Source organism: Myotis davidii, unplaced genomic scaffold (assembly GCF_000327345.1).
Source record: "Myotis davidii unplaced genomic scaffold, ASM32734v1 scaffold3, whole genome shotgun sequence".
NCBI classification, from domain to species: domain Eukaryota; kingdom Metazoa; phylum Chordata; class Mammalia; order Chiroptera; family Vespertilionidae; genus Myotis; species Myotis davidii.
In genome coordinates this window covers 1,432,939-1,446,002 of record NW_006295062.1, presented here as the reverse complement: position 1 = coordinate 1,446,002, position 13,064 = coordinate 1,432,939, and the positions used below count along the sequence as shown (strand labels likewise).

The window sequence follows — 13,064 nt, the reverse complement described above, 5'->3', positions numbered from 1 at the left end:
CAGACATCCCTCTGGCAGCCTGGGAGCCCTCGGGGGATGTCCACTTGCCAGCGGGGAGCAGGCCTACGCTGCAGTCGGACATCCTTAGCGCTGCTGAGGAGGCGAGAGAGACTCACACCACCACCGTTGTGCTAGCAGCCATCAGCCTGGTTTGTGGCTGAGCAGAGCTCCCCTGTGGGAGCGCTTTGACCACCAGGGGGCAGCTCCTGCATTGAGCATCTGCCCCCTGGTGGTCAGTGTGTGTCATAGTGACCAGTCATTCCCAGTCTTTCTGCTGTTAGGGTCAATTTGCATATTACCCTTTTATTATATAGGAATGCCTAGCCAGCCTGGGTAAGGGGCTGATGGCTGTTTGCAGGCTGGCCACAGCCCCTTCAGTGTGGGGGTCCCCACTCGGGTGCCTGGCCATCCTGGGTGAGGGGCTGAGAGCCGTTTGCAGGCTGTCCACAGCGCCTTCAGGGTTGGGGGTCCTGTTGGGGTGCCTGGCCAGTCTGGGTGAGGGGCTGAGAGCCATTTTCAGGCTGGCTAAGCCCTCCAGCAGGGACCCTCACCCCATGAGGGTGTGGCCATCCTGGGAGCCAGGTGCAGCTCTGCTGCTGCTCATCCTGGCCCTGCTGCACCTGCCGCCGCTGCCCCCCCACTCTACTCCCTCCCACTTCCTCCCCCTCCCCCTGTAGCACTGCCACGGAGGTGGGAAAGGCTTCCACTGCTGCAGCTGTGGGCCCAGTTTCTGGCTAAGTGGCGCTCCCGCTGTGGGAGTGCACTGACCACCAGGGGGCAGCTCCTGTGTTGAGCATCTGCTCCCTGGTGGCCAGTGCACATCATAGCGACCAGTTGACTGGTCGTTCCGGTCTTTCGGTCATAAAGGTCGCTTAGGCTTTTATATATAGAGATTCTTCTCATTTAATTGGTATCTACATGTATTATTTATTTACTTTGACCAGACTGTGTTCCTGCAGCACAGGGCATGTTGTCTTATTTTTAAATCCTTGTTGCCCAGGCACATCCATTGTGCAGTGCAGGGCTGCTGATCCTATCCTATATAATAAAAGGCCAATATGCAAATTGACCAAACAGCGGAACAGCCTGTCGCTATGATGTGCACTGACCACCAGGGGGAAGATGCTCAATTCAGGAGCTGCTCCCTGGTGGTCAGTGCGCTCCCACAGGGGGAGCACCACTCAGCCAGAAGCTCTGAGCTGGGCTCAGGGCTCGCAAGCGCAGCGGTGATGGCGGGAGCCTCTTCCACCTCTATGGCAGCGCTAAGGATGTCCAAGTGATGGCTTAGACCCATCAGTTGGGGAGCGGGCCTAAGCCATCAGTCGGATATCCCCCAAGGTCTCCTGGACTGTGAGAGGGCACAAGCCAGGCTGAGAGACTCCCCCCCCCCTCCCGAATGCATGAATTTCATGCACTGGGCCTCTAGTTTGTTTTATAAGACTGCATGAGATTAAACAGTGCACATGCAAACACATTAAATACTCCACAAATATAAAGCATTTTTATTTTTATGAGGTTACTTTCCTCAAGGAATTTGCATTAAGGAAACAATACCCACAGATGTTGCTTCTGAAGTTTTTTTTTAAAGAAGTAAAAACAAGTAAAAGACCATTGAGCAAAGGAAGGGACATTAATATACCTTTTGCTAGCTTGTCATTCTCTTTTCTATCTCTTTCAAGTCATACCAATTTCTGTTGGGGAGAATATCTGGTGAGAATTTCCATTCAGAACATTTATTTTCTACTAAAAAAAAAAAGTGGCCTTTTTATTGTGTGTTGCAGGAATTATTAGAACAAAGGTATTTCTAATTTAGTGGCTCATTACAAAATATACAGAACATGATTAATATCTGGTAAGGTCAGACTCCAGTTTTGCAGGTTGATTGTAACAGATGTTAAGCAAGGTCCTTTTACTAAGCAACAACTACAAACCAGTATTGGCTTCTCTAACTTGTCTCGAGTAATAAACTGATAGCTATATATATTGAGAAAAGGAGTGTAGAAGGTAACTCAATAATAGATGATCCAAAAGCCACATTTGTTTATTTTCTTTTGTATCCTTGTGAGCTAATTTTTAGCAGTTGTGGCATATTTACATTTCTAATGTTCATATTTTACTTAGATTAGATTTCTTTTTATTTCTTAACAATACATAGGATTAGGCTGACTTTGCATTAAGAATTGCAATAGATAATTGAAATTTGACTACTTAAAATAATGGATAATTCAGAGTGGTAGTTCTTAACTGAATAGGTACTCCTATTCTATATTGTTAGAACATAGTTAAATCAGGGTCTGTTTATTTATTTGTCAGATATATTTTTATTTCAGAGATGAGAGAGAGAGAGAGAGAGAGAGAGAGAGAGAGAGAAACATTAATGATGAAAGAATCATTGTTTGACTGCCTCCTTCATGCCCCACACTGCGGATCAAGCACGTGCATCCCGGGCATGTGCCCTGACCAGGAATTGAACCATAACCTCCTGGTTCATAGGTCAGTGCTCAACCACTGAGCCACGCCAGCCGGACTCAGGATCTGTTTTTTAAAATAGATCCTGTTATTTCATTTCACTGTTGGGATTCCTCATTGAATCAAACAGTGTGATGGATAGAAATGAAGTTCAGTTTAAGGTTAAGAGTTTATTCAGGTATAGTAATACATGCATGTAATCATAATACATTAATTAAATGCTTAAGTAAAACTGAGTGAAAATTGTAAAATATCTTAATTTGAACATGTGGAATGCTGTCTATTATATGATTAAGAGCTGATTGTTGGCAGTCAGAATTTTATCCAATGTGGAGAAATTACTTATTGGAAAAGTACAGGGTAGCCTCACTTTAGGACGAACGGAGGAAGGAGCGAAGGAGGGACTGAATAAAGCAGGGTAGACGTGGAGGCCTGTGCAGCGGTTGAAAACCAGGCGGCAGGTATCAGTACTCCCTGTGCGTGAGCAGCGTGTTCAGATTTCCAGTGATCTTCGATGCTATTTGAGTTCCTGGCATGGTAATGACTTGTCACTGTGATCATTTTACCTCCTGTCACTGGATCTATTCTGAGTGATTAGTGAATATTTTGGAACTGTTTTTGATAATGTCTGTCTTAATTTAAGACAATTTTTTTACACTATTTGGTAATCTTAGCATTTGGCAACTTCAAAGACCAGGATAAAGTGATACGGTTCACTTGTCTTCTGTTCTGAGGGACATGTGCGGAGTTGACTTCAGGTTATGACACACACACCACTGTGTGTGTCAAAGACCAAGGCTTTAAAATGTCTTTGTACAGTAATATTTAATTTTAATGATATGCAAAAGTAATTTTTCTTTTACTGCATAGTAGATTTTTAAGAGGATGTGGTCCATAAAGTAAGGACTTAAATGTTTTAATGTCATAGCCACCTTCCCCTCATCTCTCTTTAATAATTAGAAATGAAGTTTCAGAATAATCTTTGTAAAAAGATAATTTGCTTTTTTTTCAGATAAATTGAAGATTATTCATCAAGCACATAAATCAAAGGTACAGTATCTGGTACATAGCAAGTAATCAGTGTTGGTTGACTTAGTGAATAAAAGAATGAAGACATGAACTTCTAAAATGTTTTCATCATAATAGTGTTTTTTATTTTGTAAAAACCCCTACTACAGCTTTACTCTTCCATTAAAGAAAAAAAAAATCTAAGTCATATGCCTGTTCATAGTAGGTCCTTTAAAATGTGTTAATTTTTTTTGTCTTGGCCAGTTTTCTCAGTGGATAGTGTCGGCCTATGGACTGAAGGGTCCCTGGTTCTATTCTGGTTAAAGGCACGTACCTCAGTTGCAGGCTCTATCCCCAGCCCTGGTCAGGGTGTGTGTGAGAGGCAAACCGGTCAGTGTGTCTCTCTCTCATCGATGTTTCTCTCTCTGTCTCTTCCCCTCCCTTCTACGCTCTTTAAAAAAATCAATGGAAAAATATCATCGGGTAAGGATTAACAAAAAAATTTTAAAGATTAAATGTGTTATTTTTTTTAAAAAAAAGGATACATGTTGTATCTCAAGCAAATATTTAACAGAAAATAAGCATAAAACTTTGTAAATTTGGGTTACATATAAAGGAAGCCACATTATCTGGCAAGTCAATCTCTTACATTTTCTTAATCCTGTAAGGGAAGGAAGTGTAGATTATATATATATAGATGTGAGCGATCTTTAATTAGAAAACTTTGAAATGCTAGTGAGGATCATTAGTTGTCCAGGCTCATTAAACTGAACTCCTCTGAAGATATGTGCATTTTATTTACGTGAAATTCTACCTCAATTTAATAAAAAAAAATATATATGTGAAGAGGGATCCAAAATAAGATTTAAGTAGAAATACTTAGAATATTTTGGAGGGCAAGGAGCAGCATGAAGATGTATGGTCTTTCTTTACTAATTTACATATTTAATGCCACCCCAACAATATACTAACAACAGTTTTTAAGAAACATGAGCATATGAACAAGCCCAACATAGTTTTATAATTATAAAACTAATATGCAAAATATAAATGATGAATAATAGTCAGGAAAATGAGAGAAATGAGAGCGACTGGCCTTAGCATTAATTAGACATATTATAAAACGATAGTAATTAAAACAGTGTGGTACTGTCGCATGAACCGTGAGTTCAACAGCATAGAATTAAAAGTCCAAAAATAGACCCAAACATATATAGGAATTTTAGTTTATAGTAAATACGGCATTTAAAATATGTGGAGGATTTAGTAAGTGTTATTGGGACAACCGTGTAGACATCTAGAAAACAGTTAAGTTGAATCCATAGCCTTTTCTTTATTGGATTAATGACTTAAATGTGAAAGTGAAACTTACCCATGGGGTAGAGATGAAACAGATTGGACATTAGTGGATAATTTGTTCAAGCTGGATGATGGGTACATGGAGGGTTCATTGTACTATTCTCTACATTATATGTTTGAAATTCTTCGTAATTAAAAGTTTAAAGGATGAAATTAATAAAAATCCTTGACGAAAACATGGAATTTTAAAAATAATCTAATAGTGAAGGTCTTTCTAAGTATGATACTATAAAGGACTGATACATTTTATTTCATTTATTTTTTATTTTTTTGTTAGTCCTCACCCAGGGATATTTTTCCATTGATTTTTAGAGAGAGTGGAAGGGAGGAGGAGAGACATTAGAGAGAGAATCATCGATGTGAGAGAGACACATCAATTGGTTGCCTCCAGCATGTGCCCCAACCAGGGCCAGGGATTGAGCCTGCAACCGAGTTATGTGCCCTTGGCCAGAATCAAACCCAGGACTCTTCAGTCCATGGGCTGACACTCTGTCCACTGTGCCAAATCGGCTAGGGTTCATTAATTATTTTTTCATAATTCAGCATTCTACTCGAAAATGCTCTAAGAAAATTCAAAGAACAAATGAAAACTGGGGAAAATTTTCTAACTGATAGAAAAGGCCTCATTTTGTTAGTAAATAATGATATTCTGTAATTCTATTTTAAAAAATTATCCTGCAAGTTCATTAAAAAGCAGAAAATATTCACAGCGTTACCCATAATAAAATAATACAAATTAAGACTGTACTTAATCTATATCTATTGAGTTGGCAAAGATCAGTTGGTTTGGATAATACATGTCCGAAAAGGTGTGGGAAATATGTATTCTCAGCAACTGACAGTGTTAATGTAAGTTGGTACCACTTCTCTGGGGAGTAACTTGCAAATTAAAATTCGTCAAAATGCAACTTTTCAAAACAAAAATTGCAAGTACCCTCTGACCCAACAATTCTACTTTTAGGAATTTATCTTTTCTATAAAACTTGTACATATGCAAAATGATACATGTACCAGGATGCTTGTTGCAGGTTTGTTTACGGTAAGAAGAGATTGGAAACGACCTAAATGCCATCAATAGGGACTCTGTGTGTGTGTGTTTGTGTCCCTTCAATGGAATATGCTGCGGCCTTGATAAGTTATGAGGTAGCTCTTACACTGATTTTGAAAAGTTTTAAGCTATATTTTAGGAGAAAAAAAGTAACGTGTGAGAACACAGTTTCCATGCACATCTCTGCCTGTATGTACACGCCAGGGACAGTCTTTGGGAGGTCACACAGGAATCGGTACTGGTTCTGTGGACAACTGCATAGCTGCTGGATAGGGGTTAGGAGGAGACTGACTTCACTCTCTGTTCATATGTACTTAGAGACTTTTGTATCACGAGTATGACCTATTGTAAAATGATGCTTTTTTAAAAAATATATTTTATTGATTTTTTACAGAGAGGAAGGGAGAGAGAGAGTTAGAAACATCGATGAGAGAGAAACATCGATCAGCTGCCTCCTGCACACTCCCCACTGGGGATGTGCCCGCAAGCCAGGTACATGCCCTTGACCGGAATCGAACCTGGGACCTTTCAGTCCGCAGGCCGACGCTCTATCCACTGAGCCAAACCGGTTTTGGCAAAAAATGATGCTTTTAATAAAGGCTTTTTTCCCTTATAATCTGTGTGCCCCGGAGGTCGCGCCCCTGTGCTCTCTAGTGAGTGAAGGTGTGTCCAGTGGAGCATGGCTGCTGGGCCTTCTCTTTCGGCTGCTGAGAGGCCTTCTGCTGATGCTCCCTCTCGGCCGCACTCTAGAAATAGAAAACGTTGCTACACAGCCGTGTTCTAGTTGACAAGTGGTACTGTGTGCCCAGCTAGTGGTCACCTCTGTGTGCTGTTTAGGGGCAGATAGCAACTAAGAATTTTCTCCAATATTTATCATTTTTAACTGGATTTGTAAATATTGTAGCACAGATTCATCTACCCCCACCCCAAATCACATAGAGAAAGGTGACAGTTAGTATGACATGGGAGCAAGTGTTTATTAGCTAGGGCGAGGTGTTAGCTATGTGGATTTTGGCCATCGAGGTGAACGTGTTTACCTCGGAAGTCAGACTGACCAGATACAAGCCTAGAGTACTCTGGGTCAGCCGTGTACTCTGGGCCTGTATCATTTTCTTTTTTAAATTGTTGATAATATTACAGGTGTCTCCCACTTACCTCCCTCCCCTTCCCTCTTCCTAGCCCCAACTCACCCCAGGTCTTCACCACCCTGCTCTCGGCCTAGATCTTAACCTCTCTGATTTGTCCTGGAATATTGTGAGGATGAGATGGTGATGATGGTGGTGGTGGTGATGATGATGATGATGATGATGTTAGGAATGGTGATGATGATGGTGGCGGAGGGGGGGCTAAGATGGTTGTGATAATGATGATGAGATGGTGATGATGATGATATAAGAGGATGATGATGATATGAGATGGTGATGGTGGTGGTGGTGGTGATGGCCTGGCAGTGACAGCAAGAGAACACTTAACAGCTAACAGAGAGTTCTTCCTATGCGACTGACACTGTGTTGAGTGTTTTATATGCTTCGTCTCATTTCATCCTCACCACAAAGTAATAGAGAAGATGTATCCTTTCCTCCTTTTGTTCAGATGAGGAAACCGAGTCTAAGAGAGGCTGTGTAGTTTGTTGAGAGCACGCAGCTGGACGTTGGTGGAGCTCTAAAGCGGTGTGCTGTAGCACTGTCTCCCTAGCGCTTTCCACAGTGTGCGCACTTAGGTGCTCACTGTCCATTCACTTCTCTTCTTACGGTAACGGGGGTAGAATGTGACTCAGGCTATTGCTGTGTCCCAAAGTAACAATGCTGTGTCTTTGCGAAATCTCACCACATGTGAAGCACAGAAGTACTGCTAAAATGCAGATTTTCCTTCTTTCTAGACAAATGAACTTGTGCTGAGTTTGGAAGATGATGACACACTCATGTTGAAAGAAGACCGCACTCTGAAGGCAGCTGGAATCGGTGAGAAAGAGGGTGCGGTGCCAGCAGGAGTCCCAGCCTGCATGGCGGCCCGGCTGATTATACTTGGATAACTCACCGCAGAGTAAATGCTACTCTTGGTGCCCTGAGCACCGCCTGATAATTATTCAGAGGAGGACGAGATGATGTACATTCAGACCATCTCACTGAGGGCAGTAGTTATCTGCTCTCCACATGTTCCAAATGCAAATAGTTCTTTTCGGAAGGTATGCTCAGAATTCTGCTGAGGGTTATTTTAAATGATTGGCAGGTTATTGCTCAATAACCTGCTTATTATCAGCCTCATTTGATGAACGGATAGTTTGAGAGAAGTGGACCTGGTGGAAACTAATGTGGAATAAGGAAGGGTGATGTTTGTAGAACATGCAGCATGGTTTCCATAGTTGTCCACATCACTCCGGGCCGACCAAGTCATGAAATCTGAAATAGGAGCCTAGTGAGTGCAGTTGGAAAATGGCCCGAATTAGCCTTTCAACCTGGAAAAGGCATGCAGTTCTAGTTTAAAGAAATGCTGTTACATATTTTGTGACCATTAGATGTCACTCTAATTCTACCTATATGTTCACCTAAAGATTATCTGGCAGCAGGAGTGAAGATTTGGGGAGAGCTGTGAGCAGGTGAAGGCTTTATGCCTGACACACCTTTGTGGTCGGTGACTAATGAAACAGCACAAGTCACACTCGGCAGCTGCGCATGGACTGCCAAGGAGCACTGTCGGGGAGGCCCATGTTAGGAAGCTTTCTGTGTTTTGTTGTGTTATTTAGTCACAAATGTCAGGGATTTACTTTTTTTAAAAAAATACATTTTATTGTTTTTTTACAGAGAGGAAGGGAGAGGGATAGAGAGTTAGAAACATCGATGAGAGAGAAACATCGATCAGCTGCCTCCTGCACACCTCCTACTGGGGATGTGTCCGCAACCAAGGTATATGCCCTTGACCGGAATCAAACCTGGGACCCTTGAGTCCGCAGGCCGACACTCTATCCACTGAGCCAAACCAGTTAGGGCAGGGATTTACTTTTGAGTGATATATGCAGCTAAAGTAAGTTCCTGACATAGCTTCTAATTTAAATAGGATTTTAAAAGAACATGTTATGAAACATTATACTTGATTTCTATGTTTGTCCACACTGTTTGCTAGATTAGTGTCTTTTTATACTATGATTGACCATATACATAAGATTGATTGTTATTATTTGAAAAAAACTTTTTATTTTGGCATATATTTCTTCAGATGCTATTGTATTAGTATAGCAGGTGGCACCTGTGTTATTGAGGCACATGGCCCCTAGCATAAAGCCATAATGAATATAACCAACTGGTATTGATGCAGGAATTTACAGATCTATGGAAAAGAACAGAAAATCTAAAATCAAACTAAAAAAAAGTAAGGTTCCACAATTTGATCAATTTTTGACATCTCAAATAAGTGAGGAAAGGATGAATTAACCAAAAAATGATGTTGGGCTCATTGCCAAAGCATTTGGGGAATTGAAATTAAAATTGTTATCATCTTTATTCAAAAATAAATTCTAGGTGGATTGAGTGTTATAATGTAGAATTTAAAAAAAAATGTAGTTCAATAGTTTTATAATCTTGGGGAGGAGAAGAGCTCTAAGCATGACCATCAGCACTAAAAACAATGTAAAAAGAGTTAAAGGAGAAGCAATAAACTATGAAAAAGTATTAGCATCATATATGACACATAAAAGGGTATGAGCCTGATTTTATAAGAAGCACCTATAATTAGTCTGAAAAAGATAAACAAGGTAGATGCTGTTGGATGCCGTGTAGTAGTCTAGGGGTTAGGAGTCAGACCTGGAGCCAGAGTGCTTGGGTTCGTGGCTGATCTGCCACTTACGGGCTGGGTGACCGTGGGCCAGTGGTAATTATAAGACTAGCAGCCATGAGGCAAGTGCTGGTGTTGGGAAAGGGACGATCTTCCGAACTACTGTTGGGAGTATCCGTTGCCTGTAACTTTCAGTTTGACCAACAGGACTTCCTCAAACTTAATGTGGTGTCTTATCTGTCGACATGCCAACAAGAGCCTGCTTGCTCAAGCTCTGGCTCCTTTGAGGTGGTGATATGTCTTCAGAGAGGTGGCCGTGTTCTCTCGCCTCCCCGTTAGTGAATCACTCGTGTGGAGCTTTATTTATTGACTGGACATAGAATATATTGTGCCATACCTTTGTTATTTAAAAATGTACGTATTGCCCGGCCGGTGTGGTTCAGTGGTTGAGCGTTGACCTATGAACCAGCTGGTCACGGTTCAATTCCTGGTCAGGGCATATGCCCGGGTTGTGGGCTCCATCCTCAGTGGGGGGTGTGCAAGAGGCAGCCAGTCAATGATTCTCTCTCATCATTTATGTTTCTATATTCCCCTCTCCCTTCCTCTCTGAATCAATAAAAATATATTTTTTTAAGTGTACATACTTACATATCTGTATGTGTATATGGAGAAAAGAAATGATTTCTCAGAGAGGTGACATGGCTAAAAATTGATTTTTCCCCCTCACCATACTATCTAATTGTTCTTGTAATTTAAGATTTGTCTACAGTTTACATCTATTACTTGTAGAGAATAAGGTCCTAGAGTTGGAGAAAATTGATTTGAATGAAGGCTCGCATTTTACTTGCTTTGTGACTTTCTGGAAGCCATTCAGCCTCTCTGAACTTCTATTTCAGCTTTTGTAAAACAAAACAGAAGTAATTAAACCTATTTCAGAAATTAAACCTATTTCAGAGGCTCGTCATAGAGATGAGTAAAAGCATGGATACAAAAGCATCCGGAGAAATGCATGCAAAGGCCCTCAAAAATATTTATTTTATTTAGGAACCATTCTGGGGAAGGCAATTGGCAAATGTTTTGAATTTATTAAAATATTGAATTGTTGGTTTAATTGTCATTAATTTCAGATTCATGTACTGAGTCACCTGTTGTAAAGGCGAGAATCAATTCCATCAGTTTGTCTTCCTCGTTTTCAGGCCATAGGCCTTTATCAGAGTCAGATCCCTCGCACGAGTCTTGCTAGTCTCTGGGCGGTACAAGGACGTCCACTGCGCTCCTGGGCTGGCCAGCCCGCAGCCCTGGTCAGGGGCCACTTCGGTCACTGCTGGCCCATTCTCTCCTTGCACAGTCCCTGCTGTCGCCAGAGCAGCAGAGATGTACTCGGAGAACAGACCACAGTGCGCAGGAAGGGAGATCCCCGGAGAGCTGCTGTGTGAAATGATCCTTGAAGCCTGTGATTATCCTCGGGGACTTTCCCTCCCTCGGGGCCGCTCTGGTTGGCTTTTTAAGAGGTTTAAGAGGAAAATCCAAGTCATCACTCTCCCCTTTACCACCGATCTCGCTGTGGAGCTGCCACTCTGCTCTCACAGCCAGTTGCCATGGGAATAATGCCATTGTAGCAGATTTATCATGATGACTTTTCTGCAGAAGTCATGAAAGGAAAAAGAGAGACTGGGAGGGGGGAGTACAGGGGACAGAACTGTTTGAAGATTTCTTTTCTCACAGAGGAATTCTCCAGTTCCCGCTCTGGCCTTTTATCTGCACTGCAGGTCCCAGCTGTATGTTGTGCCTGATGGGGGAGGTTTGTGTTTGTGGACTGGTGCTGGCATACATAAGTGAGAAGATTTGCTTTGTGGAAGGAAGGAAAAGCTTCACCTAGAATTGTTACTTATACTTTAAAGAAGTTTACCTTGTTTTTAACTATTGTAATTTTATGGGCTAATTCCCCTAAGCAATAAATTTGCATGTAAGGTTTTTTTGGGCGCTACTGTATTTTATCTTTTGTTTTGCTACATTCTACAACTGTTACTAGTACATTTTTTGAGTCCTCTCTGGTTTAGTAAAGTAAAGAAATTGTATCAGGGAAACTCTTCCAAAGCCAGTTGCGGTTTATTGGAAAATTTTTATAAGATACAGTAGGCCATACTAGGAGCCATTGTCTGGGACTGGGTGGAGGAGGTGTGGGCCCAACCAGTGGGGGCTCCAGACAGGGGGCCAGAAGGAGCCTCCTGTGAGCCATTCTTTTCTCTCCTCCCCTCACCATTGTGGAAATCACAGGCATGTGCCCTGCCTATCAAATGTCAGGTTTATTTCACTATCTGTTTTCTTCTAACTGTAGTTTGAAATCTTCTCTGCCCGCTGACCTGAAACACTTGGAGCACATAGGAAATAAGCGCGCGGTAGTTGGGGGACCGTCTTTGCTGGATGGTTGACGTCCTTTGGTGAACATTTAGAAATATAACTCAGCTGCCGGCACGGTTGTGAATGATTTGTGGATTAGGATTTTATGAAACTTGGGAGGAGAGGATATTTGCCCGGAGCAGGAAGGAGGGCGAACTTTGTCCTTGGGGTCTCAAATTGCTACAGAATCCTCACCTAGCTCTTCCTGTTGGTTTGTTTTTGGGGTTCCTTTGCCAGTCATCTGCATTTATTATCACATTACAGCCTGGCCTGACCATTCTTCGTCTGAACCACACAGTCTGTTCATGTGTCCATCTCTCTTCTCGGACGGCAGTTGCAGCGCCTCACTGCACCGTCCGACGGGGACTCAGCTCGGGCTGGAAACTGCCATGAACTCTCATCAGTAGCCAGTTTATTGAGATGTTATTTGGGTTTGAGTTCATTGCATTAAATTTTCCGTGAGATTTTACATTTAAAATTGGTTTTTATATTCTTTTATATAAAGTCATTATTATGTTTTTCCTGATAAAGGTAGGGGTGTGTGTGTGTGTGCGCGCGCGCGTGTCCGGTTTGGAAACAAAATTACTGATTTTATAGCCAAAGTTTGAATGTGCTGGCTTGTGTTCATGTCATTAAAATGGAAAGTCCACAAATGTATTTGGAGGGCTCTTGATTTCATTCGCTAGTAAGACAAAGGGAGGAACTGGCAGTGTCCTTATTGGATTTTAGATTGCATGTTCATTTCAGATTCACATGCCAAGGCACCGGGCACCGAGGGCACTGCCGCCTGCAGCACTTTTAATTTACAGTCAGCTGCCCAGAGGACCAGCGCAGGCAGACTTCCTGGGGCTCTTCCAGAGCCATTTGAATAGAATCTGGGAAGCAAGAATTTAAGGGATAATGGTGGAAAGGGTGATTATGTAGAGGTCTTGAAAATCTTTCATAATTCATTTACTTTAATTGGCAACTAAATTTGCATTATAAGTGCTTGAAATCATTCTCTCAAACATTT

At 41.9% G+C, this 13,064-nt stretch overlaps 1 protein-coding gene across 6 annotated transcripts in view; it reads left to right on the top strand.

Annotated features, from left to right (window-relative positions):
- The window catches only part of LOC102761903 (chromosome unknown open reading frame, human C2orf76), a 72,469-nt gene that overhangs the window by 56,969 nt on the left and 2,436 nt on the right, over positions 1-13,064 (top strand). For all 6 annotated transcript variants that reach the window (XM_015567778.1, XM_006769664.2, XM_015567774.1 and 3 more), the window contains 2 exons: positions 3,482-3,519; positions 7,764-7,845. In XM_015567778.1, coding sequence (XP_015423264.1) covers positions 3,482-3,519; positions 7,764-7,845 — 120 coding nt within the window. The remainder of the gene's footprint in view (positions 1-3,481; positions 3,520-7,763; positions 7,846-13,064) is intronic.